At 36.2% G+C, this 13,839-nt stretch overlaps 1 protein-coding gene and 1 long non-coding RNA gene across 3 annotated transcripts; one reads left to right on the top strand and one right to left on the bottom strand.

The window, feature by feature from the left end:
* Nucleotides 1-9: 9 nt before the first annotated feature.
* Nucleotides 10-7,632, top strand: LOC139121990 (survival motor neuron protein 1-like). 2 transcript variants are annotated; one of them, XM_070687325.1, is made up of 8 exons: nucleotides 10-160; nucleotides 1,306-1,377; nucleotides 2,350-2,490; nucleotides 3,071-3,271; nucleotides 4,407-4,583; nucleotides 5,075-5,149; nucleotides 5,347-5,469; nucleotides 6,911-7,632. In XM_070687325.1, the coding sequence occupies exons 1-8, from the start codon at nucleotides 128-130 to the stop codon at nucleotides 7,061-7,063; spliced, it is 975 nt and encodes a 324-aa protein (XP_070543426.1). In that variant the 5' UTR covers nucleotides 10-127; the 3' UTR covers nucleotides 7,064-7,632. The 2 variants fall into 2 exon arrangements, with proteins under 2 accessions (XP_070543426.1, XP_070543427.1); XM_070687326.1 differs by having other exon boundaries at nucleotides 102-469.
* Nucleotides 7,633-9,910: 2,278 nt separating this feature from the next.
* On the bottom strand, nucleotides 9,911-13,835 carry LOC139121988 (uncharacterized). The gene is made up of 3 exons (XR_011549378.1): nucleotides 13,701-13,835; nucleotides 11,876-11,999; nucleotides 9,911-11,202 (listed from the first exon to the last, which is right to left on the bottom strand). It is a non-coding gene; the product is annotated as an uncharacterized lncRNA (long non-coding RNA).
* Nucleotides 13,836-13,839: the final 4 nt, after the last annotated feature.

Raw genomic sequence — 13,839 nt, 5'->3', positions numbered from 1 at the left:
GGACATTTTGGAGAGCCATTACAGTGCAGTGAAAGAGGAATTATGATTCGCTGAAGCGTTAATCCTCTGACCAATCAGAGATACAGTTACTACAGCCCTGCAGAAAAATTACGGTACGCTGGACAACATGGCAGAAGGCATCGTCTTCAGACGTGATCAGGTACTAATGCACTACGTGTAACCCTATTGTCAACACATGAGACAATCGCACGATACGTTGGCAAAACGTTTTGGTCTATCTATAAAACTGAGGGTGCATTTTATGCGTAAGAGTTTGCAGAGTATTACTTGACAAGTATATGTAAACAGGAGTACATGCACGTGCATTGTTTAGTCCTCACTTTCTCATTGGAGCTCATTGAGAACTTCTTCAGTTTGTATGTATGTTGTTTTTACACGCAATTACATACAACCCGCATCATATCAAGACATCACACGTTGAAGTGTCAAATTTGCCATGAAACGAAAGGTTGGTGTACTATTCTTGTCAACAACACTTTGCAACCTCGTAAAATTATATATATGTGTGTGTGTATGTGTGTGTATATATATATATATATATATATATATATATATACACACACACACATATGTGTGTGTTTATACGTATGTATATATGGTTATATGGATAACACAAATTACTTAAAGTACACAGAAATGCTCTGCTTTTATAATTGAGCACCAATTTCCCATGAGCACTGCATACTTATATATATATATATATATATATATATATATATATATATATATATATATATATATATATATATATATATATATATACATATGGGACAGAAAACATTCTGAATATGGTGCTGTATTAAACAAACTTGAGATGTGAATTTGTTAGTGAAATATTTGTTGGTATTTTACTGCATGTTAGAATTATGGTTTTAGCAACTGCAACATGTACATAACATTCACTTTGATGTTAATCTGTATCAACAAAGGTACAAGATTGGGGACTTAATTGAATTTACTAAATGCTCAATCAAAAGTTCAGGGTTTTTTTAATTGCTCAAAATTTCAATTTTGTCCTGATTTTATGAATATTACAAGACAGATGCTGAGTGAAAAATTAGCTGCATGAATTTTTACAACACCACAGGTACTTGTAGAGAGAGTGTAGAGAAGTTGTGAATCTTTCTACCTTACCACAGACAACAAAAAGCTACTCACTATCTCTTTTATGGTCATGCATACACGATAGCCAGAGTGTGATGGATTCATGGGCTATGAGGAAAATATGCCAAGCACAAAAACTGTTGAGATTTGACAGTATAATGATGTATATTTTTATTCCAGAGTGAAGACTCTGACCTATGGGATGATGAGGCATTGATAAAAGCTTATGATAAAGCAGTAAAGGCAGTGAAGGTAAAGTTATGGTTGCCTAGGTTCTTATCATGTGACAGTTCTATCTGTTACCGTTTCTCTATTTGTGAATCCGTTACTTAAGGTAGTATGCATTTTGAAAGTGATAGACTAACTTTTGCTCAAACTTTCCTCTTTGAAACTTTCATCCATTGTCTTATCAAATGAAGAATAAATATTGGGGGTCACCGTGCAAAATGTGGTACTAGAGAAACAAATTACCTACCATTCTCATATAACCATATTCACTGAATTCTGTATGGAATGGGTACTGTAACTTAATGCAGGGATGAATATATCCACAAAAGCAAGCTCATTGGTAGCAGTCTTCTTGACTGCTATACTGTGCTTCTGCAATCCTGACAGACTATTGAATGTATCCAGCTGGTGACTAAAACATTGCCCTGTGGGCTAGTAGATGATTGGCTGCTTAGCTCTTTGATATCAGTGGATCTGAAAATGACCAATGCTCATAACTATCATTATCATGTAAACTATTGGATTTTTCTGTCTGAAAACGCTGCATCACAAATCCTACGTGGCACAAAAAAACCGGCATGATGACAGGTCATTACCCATTTGAAATACAGTTTAGAGCTTTTTGTTGTTGTTTACAGAGGTATGTTTTAGAATATTTGTCACTGTCACCTGCTTTTGCCATGTTCTGCACGTATAATTATATTTTTTTATGCAATGGAATCTGTTTTTGTTTTTCAGTGTGTGAAATGCCAATATGTAAAGCTTTTGTTCAGTGCATGCAGTTTAGTGGATAAAGAATTTTAACCTAGTCCTGGTAATGTTCTACGTGTTACCAAATCCAGTCCCTGGGAAATCAGTTTAGTCTCTGCCATACTAATATGATATGAGTATTGTAACCCCTCAAATTGCACAATTGTACTTCACCTAGGTGCTTAATTAACTGCATCATTTGTAACATGTTTGTGTCTTTTTGTACTACAATTTCATCAATTCTAGGATGAGATACAAGCTGAAAATAATGGAGAACCATCTCAAGAAGCCGAATCAAGTAGTCAAAACAAAAGCAAGAGTCAGGAAAAGAAGAAGTTTACTAGCAACAGTGCAAAGAAATCAAGGAGGAGAAAAAAGAAGTCCAAGGTTTATAGTCAAATATTGGTTTCCCAATTTACAAAGTCTTTGTACTGTACTGTACTGTGCCTGCACTGCACTGCATTGCACTGTACTGCATTGCACTGTACTGTAGCGTTCTGCACTGCACTGTACTGCACTGCATTGCACAGTACTTTACTGTACTGTACTGCACTGCACTGCACTGTACTGCACTGCACAGTACTTTACTGTGCAGCACTGTGCACATCACTTTGGTGACAGGGTTTATTATCAGCCAGATAAACTTCATAGAAATCTGCACGAAAGTGCTCCATTGTGATAAATGATCTGTTAGATCTGTTAGAGCTATCATTGCCTTGTTGTATATTTTTGAAGGTTTTTTAAACCCTGTAGTATTTCCATTTCCCTCTATTACAATTGCTTTTATGTATCTTGGGGAACTCTAGTCACATGGTCAGGAACTCCAGTAAAATTTAGTAAGGCACTGTTTGTAACAAAACACTATCATATATAGAAAGAAATTGTAAGGAATAATAAACTTTGCTGAATAGTGATAGGATGTGAGGTGATTGAAAGGTTTATAGTTTGATGTTTGTGTATTTTTCAGTGGAATGTTGGAGATCACTGTAGAGCAATCTATTCTGAAGACGGATTAATTTACGATTGTGTAATACAATCAATTGATGCGGCCAAAGGTACTTGTCTAGTAAAATACACGGATTATGGAAATGAAGAAGACATTGAACTGACTGAACTACTGCTTCCGGAGACAGCATCAACGACTGCACAGACATCATTTCCAAGACAGGTACTCACTTGTTTCAGACTTGTCAAGTTGAGGCAATCACTTTTCTATGCTATAATTATGAAGTTGATCCCTGCTGTGACAGATGTTACTCTGTAGATAGTTTGATGTGTTGGGTTTTGATGTGAATGTATATTCATGGAAGTGGCGTGCTCATATAACCAGAATTCATCAATCAAAACTTTGAACCTGTTAATATTTGACTTGCAAACAGAGCCACTACCAAGTTTTGCACGATTACATTATAAACAGTGGGTTTGATGACATTGAAGTTTTCCTTTCTTACATCGACCTAACGATTTTATTCAGAACAATCATGACTAGGTCACTCCCATATACATAACTTGCAAAATAGGTGCACGCTGACATCTGAAGAATACAGAAATAATCTCCAATGCAGTTCAGCGTTAACATTCTCAATGAGAAGGTTTGGGCGCTAAATGATAAATGATAAACTAAAATTGGAAAATCTGAGCATTTGATTTGCTGTAACATGTTGGACATTGCCATCTGCAAAGCATCTGTATACTCTGGCAATTTTGAAATCCCCAAGACTTCAACACTTGTTTCCACAGGTCAATTTAATCTATTCACCCTTACCTAGCAAAGTAGCAGTAGAGCAGTGGTTAGCAGGGTCACTGTGCAATCAGGAAGCTGTAAGAATTTGCATGAGTGTGCATACTGTCACTGATATTTTCTAATACATGAGGCTCCATGCTTTGCCCAGTGATTATACTATCAGGGTCAGTTGGAAAGTCCTTGAAAATGAAATTGAGTCCTGGAAAGTCTTTGAAAATTCATGAGTCACCAACCATTTGTGAAAAATCATGAATAATCGATTGTGATATTGTAAAAATGATAGTAAATGACATCTTGAAAGGGTAATTTTTACCTCAAAAAGTCCTTGACAAATGCTGAATAATTCCATAAAAACCTGTGAATTTTATACAACTCTGATTTATGGATCCTGTTTTATTCAAATATGGTAATTTTCCAAATATGGTAATTTACCCCAACAAGTGGTCTTATATCCACCACCAAATACCCTCTTTGCTTTCTATAACCACTGAGAAATTTCAACATTGATCTAGTGGCATGCCTCTGTTGTTGTCATTCATTTCTACTGTTATCTTCACAGAATGCATATGATAGCCAGTCAATGGAATGGTCAGACCATGGTCAGAGTCCAGTTTATCCTGGTCCAAGACAGCCACATTACCATGGCAATCCATCCCGAATGCGTTATCCTCCCTTTCCACCATCTTCTGTTCCAAGAGCTTCTCCACATTTTCATGCTATGCATCCATTTAACAATGTAAGTAATGCAGTGATTTCAGTCTTCAAAAACCAAGAGGCCAAAGGTGAATATGCCCAAACACATTTGTCAAAAACAGTGTTATCAGTCATCTTGAGATTCATTGACATGACTGGAAGCCCCTTTGTGTATTTTGTGTAAAGTTTTCTTTCTTTCATTCAGATACAGAAGCAGATACAGAAGATCGTAATAGATACAATGAAGGAAAATAGAACAATCAACAAAAACCAAGAGGCTTACTGCTTTACTATCACATTCCTGTACTTATATGTATTGTAAATACAATGGAGAATCATGTTCAGATTGTGTAAAACCAATAAAATGGATCAAATTAATGGCTCCAAAGTGATCACCGTTGTATCGGCAACTATTGAACCAGATCAATTGTACCAAAGTGATCCCTATTTTTTCAGCAAGTGTGTTCAATGAAATTGTTAATGATTATTTTGTATTTCTGATATTCTCTGTTGATCTGCATATTCTTTTCACAGCCTTATTTTCATCCATTTCCGTATGGTTACCCAACAAATCCATGGCAAAGTGGAGTTTATCCCGGAACACCTCCAGTAAGTCAATTCATGTCGTTACTGTAGTGTTGCTGTGATAACAACCCTGTAAGACATTACCCTACTGTGATAGTATGTACAGGTATATGGCCAACATTTGTTCTGGCAGTTTAAGCCATGCATATAAGTTTGCACTATTTGGAGAAAACTCTTGATGTAGATTACATCATCTCTGACTCTTTCTGTTGTTATCACAGCGTATTCCACCAGTTCCTCCTCCTCCAGCTATTACCCATGATGCTTTGGATGGTGATGAAGATGCATTATTTTCTATGCTAATTTCTTGGTATATGAGTGGATATCACACGGGATATTATCAGGTAACACTCACTAGATATACATAATAGATATCATTCTAGATTCTGTCCTGATATACGCCCATGGTCATCCAACTGTACAATGTAGATTGAACCCAGGTGATGAAATGTATGTTCAACAAGCAGTGGTGCTTACTCAGTCACTGGAAGTAAAATTTTACTCTCTGCATCTCATGGGTAATGGCAAGATTGGACGTTTTTAGTCAAGGTTGATGGTCAGACATGACTTATTCAAAATACTCTGGTTCATAGTACTATCTTGATATTAACCAAGGGATGCTGATGTTTAACTCTCATTTAATCACCATAAGTATCATTGATTTTGTTTTCATACAACAGAATCGCAGTTTGCACAAACTTGACTTCTCTAGTATGACATATTTCTGTGTCTTTGAGTGTGTAAATTCAGTGAACCCGTTACGGTCCAAGTCATTATCCATATTTTCAGTGTCAGTTATCTTGTAGATTTCAGCTACAAGGTATGTCTTTGAATAATGCCTTTGCACAGAAAGTCTGATGCAAATCATTGACATCTTACCAATGATACCAGTTTACATCATGTAAACACAAAGCTGATAAACAGAAAGTAGGAGGAAATGATCAAGAATATATGAATTACATGGAAGTTGCAGTGGGGATTCTACTGGAGAGCAATTTGCCATGTGGACAATATCATGATAATATAGATTTATGTGATACTTATGATGAGAAGGACGCACAGTTCTGAGTGGTAACTAGCACTTGTATCATGCTCACTTACAGCAATCAGTAAATGGCACAAGACCACTAATTAATTTCCCATAGGCCACCACAGTAGTGTTGAGCTCAATTTTCCTGTTTTAAAACATTCAGCGGCACAAATCCTCTTGACAGGTGTTAGGTCAATGTCAGCTTGACTACTGATGAATTTTTCGTGTGGGCAAGTCTACGGAAATTTTTAGATAGCAATGAAAATAGCGCCCTCAGTGATGTTTTTGACAAATTTCCGGCTGATTGTTTAATGATTTCTATGGGCCTTAGAACTCCCCATATTACCATAGAATGCTTTTGCCATTATTCGCAACAGTCTGCATTTTGATTCAAGCAGAAAAATATCCTTACAAAAATACTTCAAGTTTAAGTTCAAACTAAACAAGCATCCATGCAGGTATCAAATCTTCAAGGTCTGCACTATTTTTCTTCCGAACTATCTTCGTGGGTAACGAATCCGAAAGTGAATTAGTGGTCTTGTGCCAAATTGTTGAATATTACACAAAAACATGACAATTACAATCTTATACACTCGTTCATTTCCACAGAGATCTGTGTATCTAGTTTAGATCTATCATAATGCAATATTTGGAAGTTCACAGTACGATATTTAAAATGGCTGTTTCTTTAATTTTACAACCACACACTTGGATACACGTTGTAAAACGTCCACATTTACCGTCATTCATTGCAGGGGATGAAGGCTGCCAGACATGGGGACAGCTCACAACAGAATACACCACAAAGAGATACAGGTCAGTCACCATGGAGACCACCATCATCCCAGAGACATAATCAACCCAGTACCCAAGATTTATCTAATAACCCAAGAACTGACGCAAGATAACATTCATCTCTTTGATTTTAGTCACGCTGGAGTGAAGTTTTCGTGTGACAAAGATTGTCAACTTTCAATATTGATGACATCAAATCATGGGATTAGTGAAAACTGAAAACTTCTTGCATATGACTGCAAACAGCAAGGAAAGTTTCACATAAAATGTATCAACACTTACAGTAAGTTACTTAAGTTTTGACAATTAAAGTCAAATGTTTGTGTTTAAGTTGATTGTACCAAAATAGTGAAAAAGACAAATTGAGAGAGTAGAGAGATGCTAACTTTGAAGACTGTAACCATTTACCCTGAGGGCAATACTCGTAGAGATAAATCTCCTTTAACTGTATAATACTGACCGAACACCATGAATTACCAACTGCCAGGAAATTGACATGATATGCAAGGTGGTAACTGTACAGTAAAACGTTAGGATGTGTTTTAGATGTGAGCATACACCTTTTTAAAAGGAGTTTTTGAAGTTCATGTAGTAGTGCCATGTTCTTGTTCGTTACAAGCCATTTCATAAAACTCTTTCTTTTACTCATCTTATTCAACAATAAAGTTTTAAGTAAATTGTGCACACTCGTTGTTGTGGTATTCAGTGATTCACACTCCTATGGAGTGACTGTGATACTCAAAAAATGTAAAATGTAATGGTTGCATTGTTCATGGTTTATGGTGGAATTTCCATGACTGTAATTTAAAAGAATGAAATTGATAAGTATCTTGTATGATTGAAGTTTTATTCTTCTTGTCTCTGCTGTTTGGATAAGCATAGTAGGACTCCATCAGAATGAAATAACACACACTGACTTCCGCAGTGTTCAGCAGACACAACTCTTAAAATGAAATCAAGTGATGATGGTACAAACAAACATCAGCATAATTTTGCAAACGGAGCATTGTGAAATGACGAGCTAAGCCTTTGATTGCTAAAACCTAGATTTATAGTCAGCGCTGTCTCCCAGAGACTCACAGGGCGCTCAGAATGTTCTTTTTAAAGTGACATTGCACTCCCCTCAATAGTAACATTTTAACAACTGAAATCATGTTACAGCTGTACATGGGGGCCATCGAAAGTGGCTTGTTAGTTTAATGAGGGCTCTGTTCTATTGACCTTCAGACAACTTCACTACCTAAACCCTCCCTCAATATGGAAACTACTACTCTGCAAGCTGACCAATAAAAGTGATGCAAACCAGACGATGGCCTTCAGAAGCATATTATTCGTTAAACCATCACTGATACCTAGGTCATCATTTGATCCCATCCAATACCTTGTTAGGATCAGTTAGATAACGACATTATTCTGCAATTTTTGACAAAATTATGAAAATACTTATTATGTAACACATATTTTGTGCATCATCAGAGACATCCACACCCAAAGATGAAGGAGATACCTGCTGATGGTATCGGATCTGTTAGGGCTGATAGAGCAAGAAGGTGCATCTTAATTACTGGAAGTCAGTTTTTTTACCCTGTGACCTTTCATTTGCAGATAACTGACCCTATGACCATTTGGTAGAAGGAATTGCATCTTGATGCCGTTCTCTCAGTTTGTTTGGTTTCCTCCATTTGCACAAACACATTCCTTTAGGGGCGACGTCAAAAGATCGATGTTTGAAAAAAAACTTAATTGCTTAAGTTTGGGGGTGGGGGGTTTTTGGCCAAATTAATTTCTGTGCAGTCAAAAACGATTTAACGTCTTTTTGGCAAATTTTACGATTTCAAGGCTGTTTTTGTACGCTAAAACCGATCCAGTCACCTGTATTTTTGTTACTTTATAATGGTTTTCAATTTTTATTTAATTCAATGGTACATTGGTACGTCGTTTGAAAGAATTAGTACAGGGTATGAGTCCGCAATGTTTTTCAATTTTAGGTCAGTTAAGTTAGAAGGGGGGGGGGGGTGGGGGGGTCTGAGGCTAAACTTAAGCAATTAAGTTAGATTTATTATATTGAACTTTTGATGTTGCCCCTTACATCACAGATGTTGGATCTGAAACCATGATTTCATATTAACGTTCAGATTCTGATTGTTGCCAAAATCTGAAGTAGAGAATTGTGTTCGTTGTGATAATTGTAAGTAAAATATTTCAATGGGGAAGTTTTGTGTATATGTGGAAAAAGCTAATTCCAGAGTGTTTACCAATGGTTCATCCATGGGCAGGAAGTATGCCTGTTGCCCTAAAAACTTAAGTGAGCTAACAACAATCTTAGATTGTAGGACAGTTTAACGCAATTTCTTGATGTGCAAAGTTTCTTGAAAATGACAAAGGTTACATTTTGCATTTGTAGACATCTGATGCAACTAGGAATTTGATGGTGTTATCATTCATGTAAGTGTACAAACTTTCAACACTTGAAGTCACACGCCTCCTAATTAACTTTTCAAGACTTGGTAAACCTACGAGACAAATGACAAAACCAATCTCAAAATTGTTACCCTTTCAGGTATTTCTTGATACTTTCCTATACTCTACATCACGGTCTGCTATCCACTATGGATATTATGAGCTGTAAAGCACAAACGTTTCTCTATAACAGCCAGCCAAGTCCAGTGACATACATTATGTTTAGGTGGATATTTCAGAGGTTCAAACTGTTAAGGTGTCAGCACTATTACATTCTTGTATATGCAGCATATAGGTGAAAACAGATTTGGGCTTGAACAACTTATACTGACTTTGGCATGATGGCTGTGCCTAGCAGGAAAAGCAGTAGATTTGTAATTATGGTGTGTTGCAAGATCTGGGAATTCATCACACTTTGAAAAACAGAAATACAAAATATTTTTTTTAATTCCTCTGAGTTACAGGTACCATCCCTTTGAATGAAAATATCACACACAGCATTAATATTCCAATAGTTCTTTATTCATGTAAGAAACCAGATAGCAGGTTAATGAAACACATGCACTAACAAGTGTACTAGCATTCACTATATACGAAGATCAAACTACAAGCACGTAGTGTAAGAGAACCTGAGTGACACAAATGAGACATTAGTCAATAGAAAAATACTTTGTTGAAAATGTACATATTAATTTAGGTTAAGTCAAAACACCATATCTACTCTGGAAAGTTGTACTGACTGCATGATTTTGTTGTTTACTACGGTATATAAGTTACATTTGCTACAGATTGCACAACAATTTCAAACTGACAACTCCTGACTATGACTTGCATAATAGTCTACATGCACAACTGCCAGTGTGTGAACCATAAAACACATCTAAGAGTTTGAAGTCTTCTTTGGATGGGTTTATAAATATGTTGAATTTAAAGAATTCACTGTGTGTGTTTAAAACAAAAGCTCAATGCATCAACATCTGGTACTTATAACAAACTTTCACCTTGATAAAATTAGAAAAGCGTATCATCATGAAATGGTACGAAACTGATTAAGATAATGTAGCTTCATATCAAATAATAAAGAGGTCACAGTTATTTGATTGCAGTGGCCATCAGCTTTTTAGTCATTTAACTTAGATTCTGATGTACCGACGAGAAAGAGAGAATCTATACTTCAGTTGACATTTTTTCCGACACACTCACTGTGTTCAACATATTTGTAATGATACTGAATGAATAGGTTTTCTGCAGATTACATATCACATACTGTTTTTATAATAATGAGTGCTCTACGTGAGTTGTTTTCCATATCATTCATTGTCAGTTCTAGGCTCACCCCTAGATTTACAAGCTACAGTATCATGATCCCTCCATAAGAAACACATCTAGACCATCACAATCTTTGATGGCAAAACAATCACAGAATTTACTCCATATCTTTAAGTAGCTTATGGTCACCACATCAAGTGTGATTTCACTTTTATACTGCAGATTAAAAGCAAAGGGCAACTGGTACAGCAGGATAATTTATGATATTATTTCTTCATACAAAAAGTTTTAAATTTCATGATAATCCAGTACAATGTGGTAAAACATTTGTTTTAGAGGAGACATATCGTTCTATGTTTCTATCAGCAACTTAGAAATCAATCTAGCCAGTGTAGAAAAGTGGACTTGATTCTGAAGCTTTGGTGTTCACACATTTGTTGTTGTTTACTTTCCTCCAGTTGCACCACCAGATGCCTTGGCAGAAGCTGCTGCTGCTTGCTTTTGTCGCATTATGTCAGCATCCCTGTCAACATGAAAAGAATGAGAAAGTGGTATATATGAAGCAGAGACACATATGATATATGCTGTGTGTATTGTAACATATGCAGAATGATGACATAATGATTACGAAGTAACATCTGTTCACCTCTACTGCAACAAGTCATCATAATGAACTGTTAGTATTGGTATTTTTACAACAGAATATGCATGCATGATGTAGGATACCAGACCAGTTGATACGGCTCACTGAAATTGCAAAGGCATTCCTTTTAGTGAATAATAGTCTAACTCTGAATTATTCAAGGAAAAATACGTAGACACACCATTTGAGTGTAAATGGCGTTATCTGCAAAATCACTTTAAACAATCACCCACTGACCCAGATGCAATAGGAAATGTTAAATATTTTAGTATATTTAAACAAATGTACTGCTGATCATAACCATTACATGTAGGTTATAATCGTCATAGAATGAAAACTTGCAAACCTGGGGTGATAAACAAATTATTGTTATCATTTCAAGCAGGGTTTAACAATATAAAAGCACCAATCAACAAAGTTTTGAAGATGTTTTTATTTATTGATATACACATACTCTGATATTACTTCAGCCACTTATGACATTTAGTGTAACTTGACATCACATAAATTCTCAGTCTGACAACACAGATCAGTACACAGACAGAAAAGATACCTTTGTTTCCTGTTTTCCAAAGATGTCCCTTTATTGCCTTCTTTGCTACCTCCTCCTTTCCTTTTCTGTTGTTCTTGTTGCTTTTTCTGTGCCTTTTCCCTCGCCTTTTCTCTTTGGTTTCCACCTAAACATAATTTCAAAGATTACATTGATAAGTTAAAGGGACATGTCCGGACTTGAATACAAATTTGAACAATAACGATGGAGATTCTACTCATATAGGTTGTGTTGATATGCTAAATACTTGGCATTTAAATTACAGTTTAGGGATTCACTGCAGAAAGTGTAGGGAAACCACAAAACAAAAGTTCTGAAAAAATAGCCAAAAGATACAGCTTACGGAGCTTTAATATAAGAAAAATCTGTCTAAATTCACTATCTACATTTCAGTTACTATTTGGTTGGCGTTCTCAGAAATGAAATCATTCCAGATACCATTTAGCCTTATAACTGATGTTGTTTTTTCTCTATTTTGAAAATTCAAATCACATCACAGATGGGATAAATCATTTCGTGCTCTGTAATCTAATCATTACTTAACCCAGTAAGAAACACTTTCTCAGTTACATAAACTTGGCAACTTAGAATCAATCTAAGTGCCTTGGAAACAACTGTGTCAAGATTATCAATCCACCTTGTAAATTCATTGTAAATGTGCAGCTTGCTCAGTTGTGAAGGGTGAATCTACTTAGTGACACATTATCTTGCTTTGCATACATTTTCAGTAAAAGCACTTCAATAGTTATTTTTGTTTCACCCTCACACAAAAACAGATGTAAGACAATGCGCATCAACAAAACATTGCTGCTGATGTGAAACTGGGAGTTCAACAGCCTCTCTAAAATACCAGAACTTGAATACCAGGTGGGTTTTGTGACAAAGCCAAGGGAAAAGGTCATGGTTTGATGTAAATTACACGCAAGGCATATATCAGTCCTTGTGTGGGTACTTCATGGTACAAATTACTTCCTGCTATTGAGACAAAATTGATGTTTTTTATACTCAAAATGAGTCTTCATTACTCAGAATGACTGATCATGTAATTCTTGTGTGACCTGCCATCTGAAGTAATTTGCCCTGTTACTAGAAAATGCATTGTTTACATAAGTTTTGATGTTTACACATCACTAAAATTTTCGCACATTCGCCTTCATTAATGGTGTATGCAGATCATTATGACAACAGACTGGCATATACCGAAGTAGGAATCTCTAGAATTAACATTTCTCAAAACTTATCTGGTGGAGTCATGCACAGACACACAAAGGCGGCAAGATTATGTCCAAATATATGAACTGGTTCTTTACCTTGCAACAGCTCATTTTAGGAAACAAAACATCTTTGGTTTGTTTAAGTGCATATTCAATTCATTTATATAACTGACCGCAAAGAAAAACGGCAGAAGTCGCGAACAGTTGAATCACATCAGGACGAGCTACGTGAACAGGAAGTTCACAATGCTTTCAAAGGGGTCGACGATGGACCCGACGATGGAGTGTTTGTCTGGTGTGCAAACAAGGGCACTGAAGGGGGAAACAATTCCTTCTCTAGAGAATCGTTTGGAAAAAATAAACAACGGTACAATGGAGCGAAAGAAAATACTACGGGTGAAGGGCGATGGTGTCCTAAGAGGAGAAAATACAGCAAACTGCAATGAATGTCCATGACGTCGAATTTCGAACACTGCAGCTGTACCATTATACCAAACAAACCACCAACTTTTGGGCATATTTTACACAGAATATAATAGTAAAACACCGCCCCTTTACATTTAATGTTGGATAATGGTCTGGAAGAAAGCTGACTGGCTTAAAAATGAACTTACGCGTCATTCTTACTGGGAAAATTAGCTTTGAAAATCGGTTTCGGTGCGGCGGCGGTCACTCGCCTAGATGATTGACGAAAGCACTGAGCTTGTCACTGTTGATGGTTCGTACTTTTTATTTTCTTTCCTCGTGATAACC

The sequence above is a fragment of the Ptychodera flava genome, chromosome 21, assembly GCF_041260155.1.
Source record: "Ptychodera flava strain L36383 chromosome 21, AS_Pfla_20210202, whole genome shotgun sequence".
Taxonomy (NCBI): domain Eukaryota; kingdom Metazoa; phylum Hemichordata; class Enteropneusta; family Ptychoderidae; genus Ptychodera; species Ptychodera flava.
This window is presented reverse-complemented; position numbering and strand designations above follow the sequence as displayed.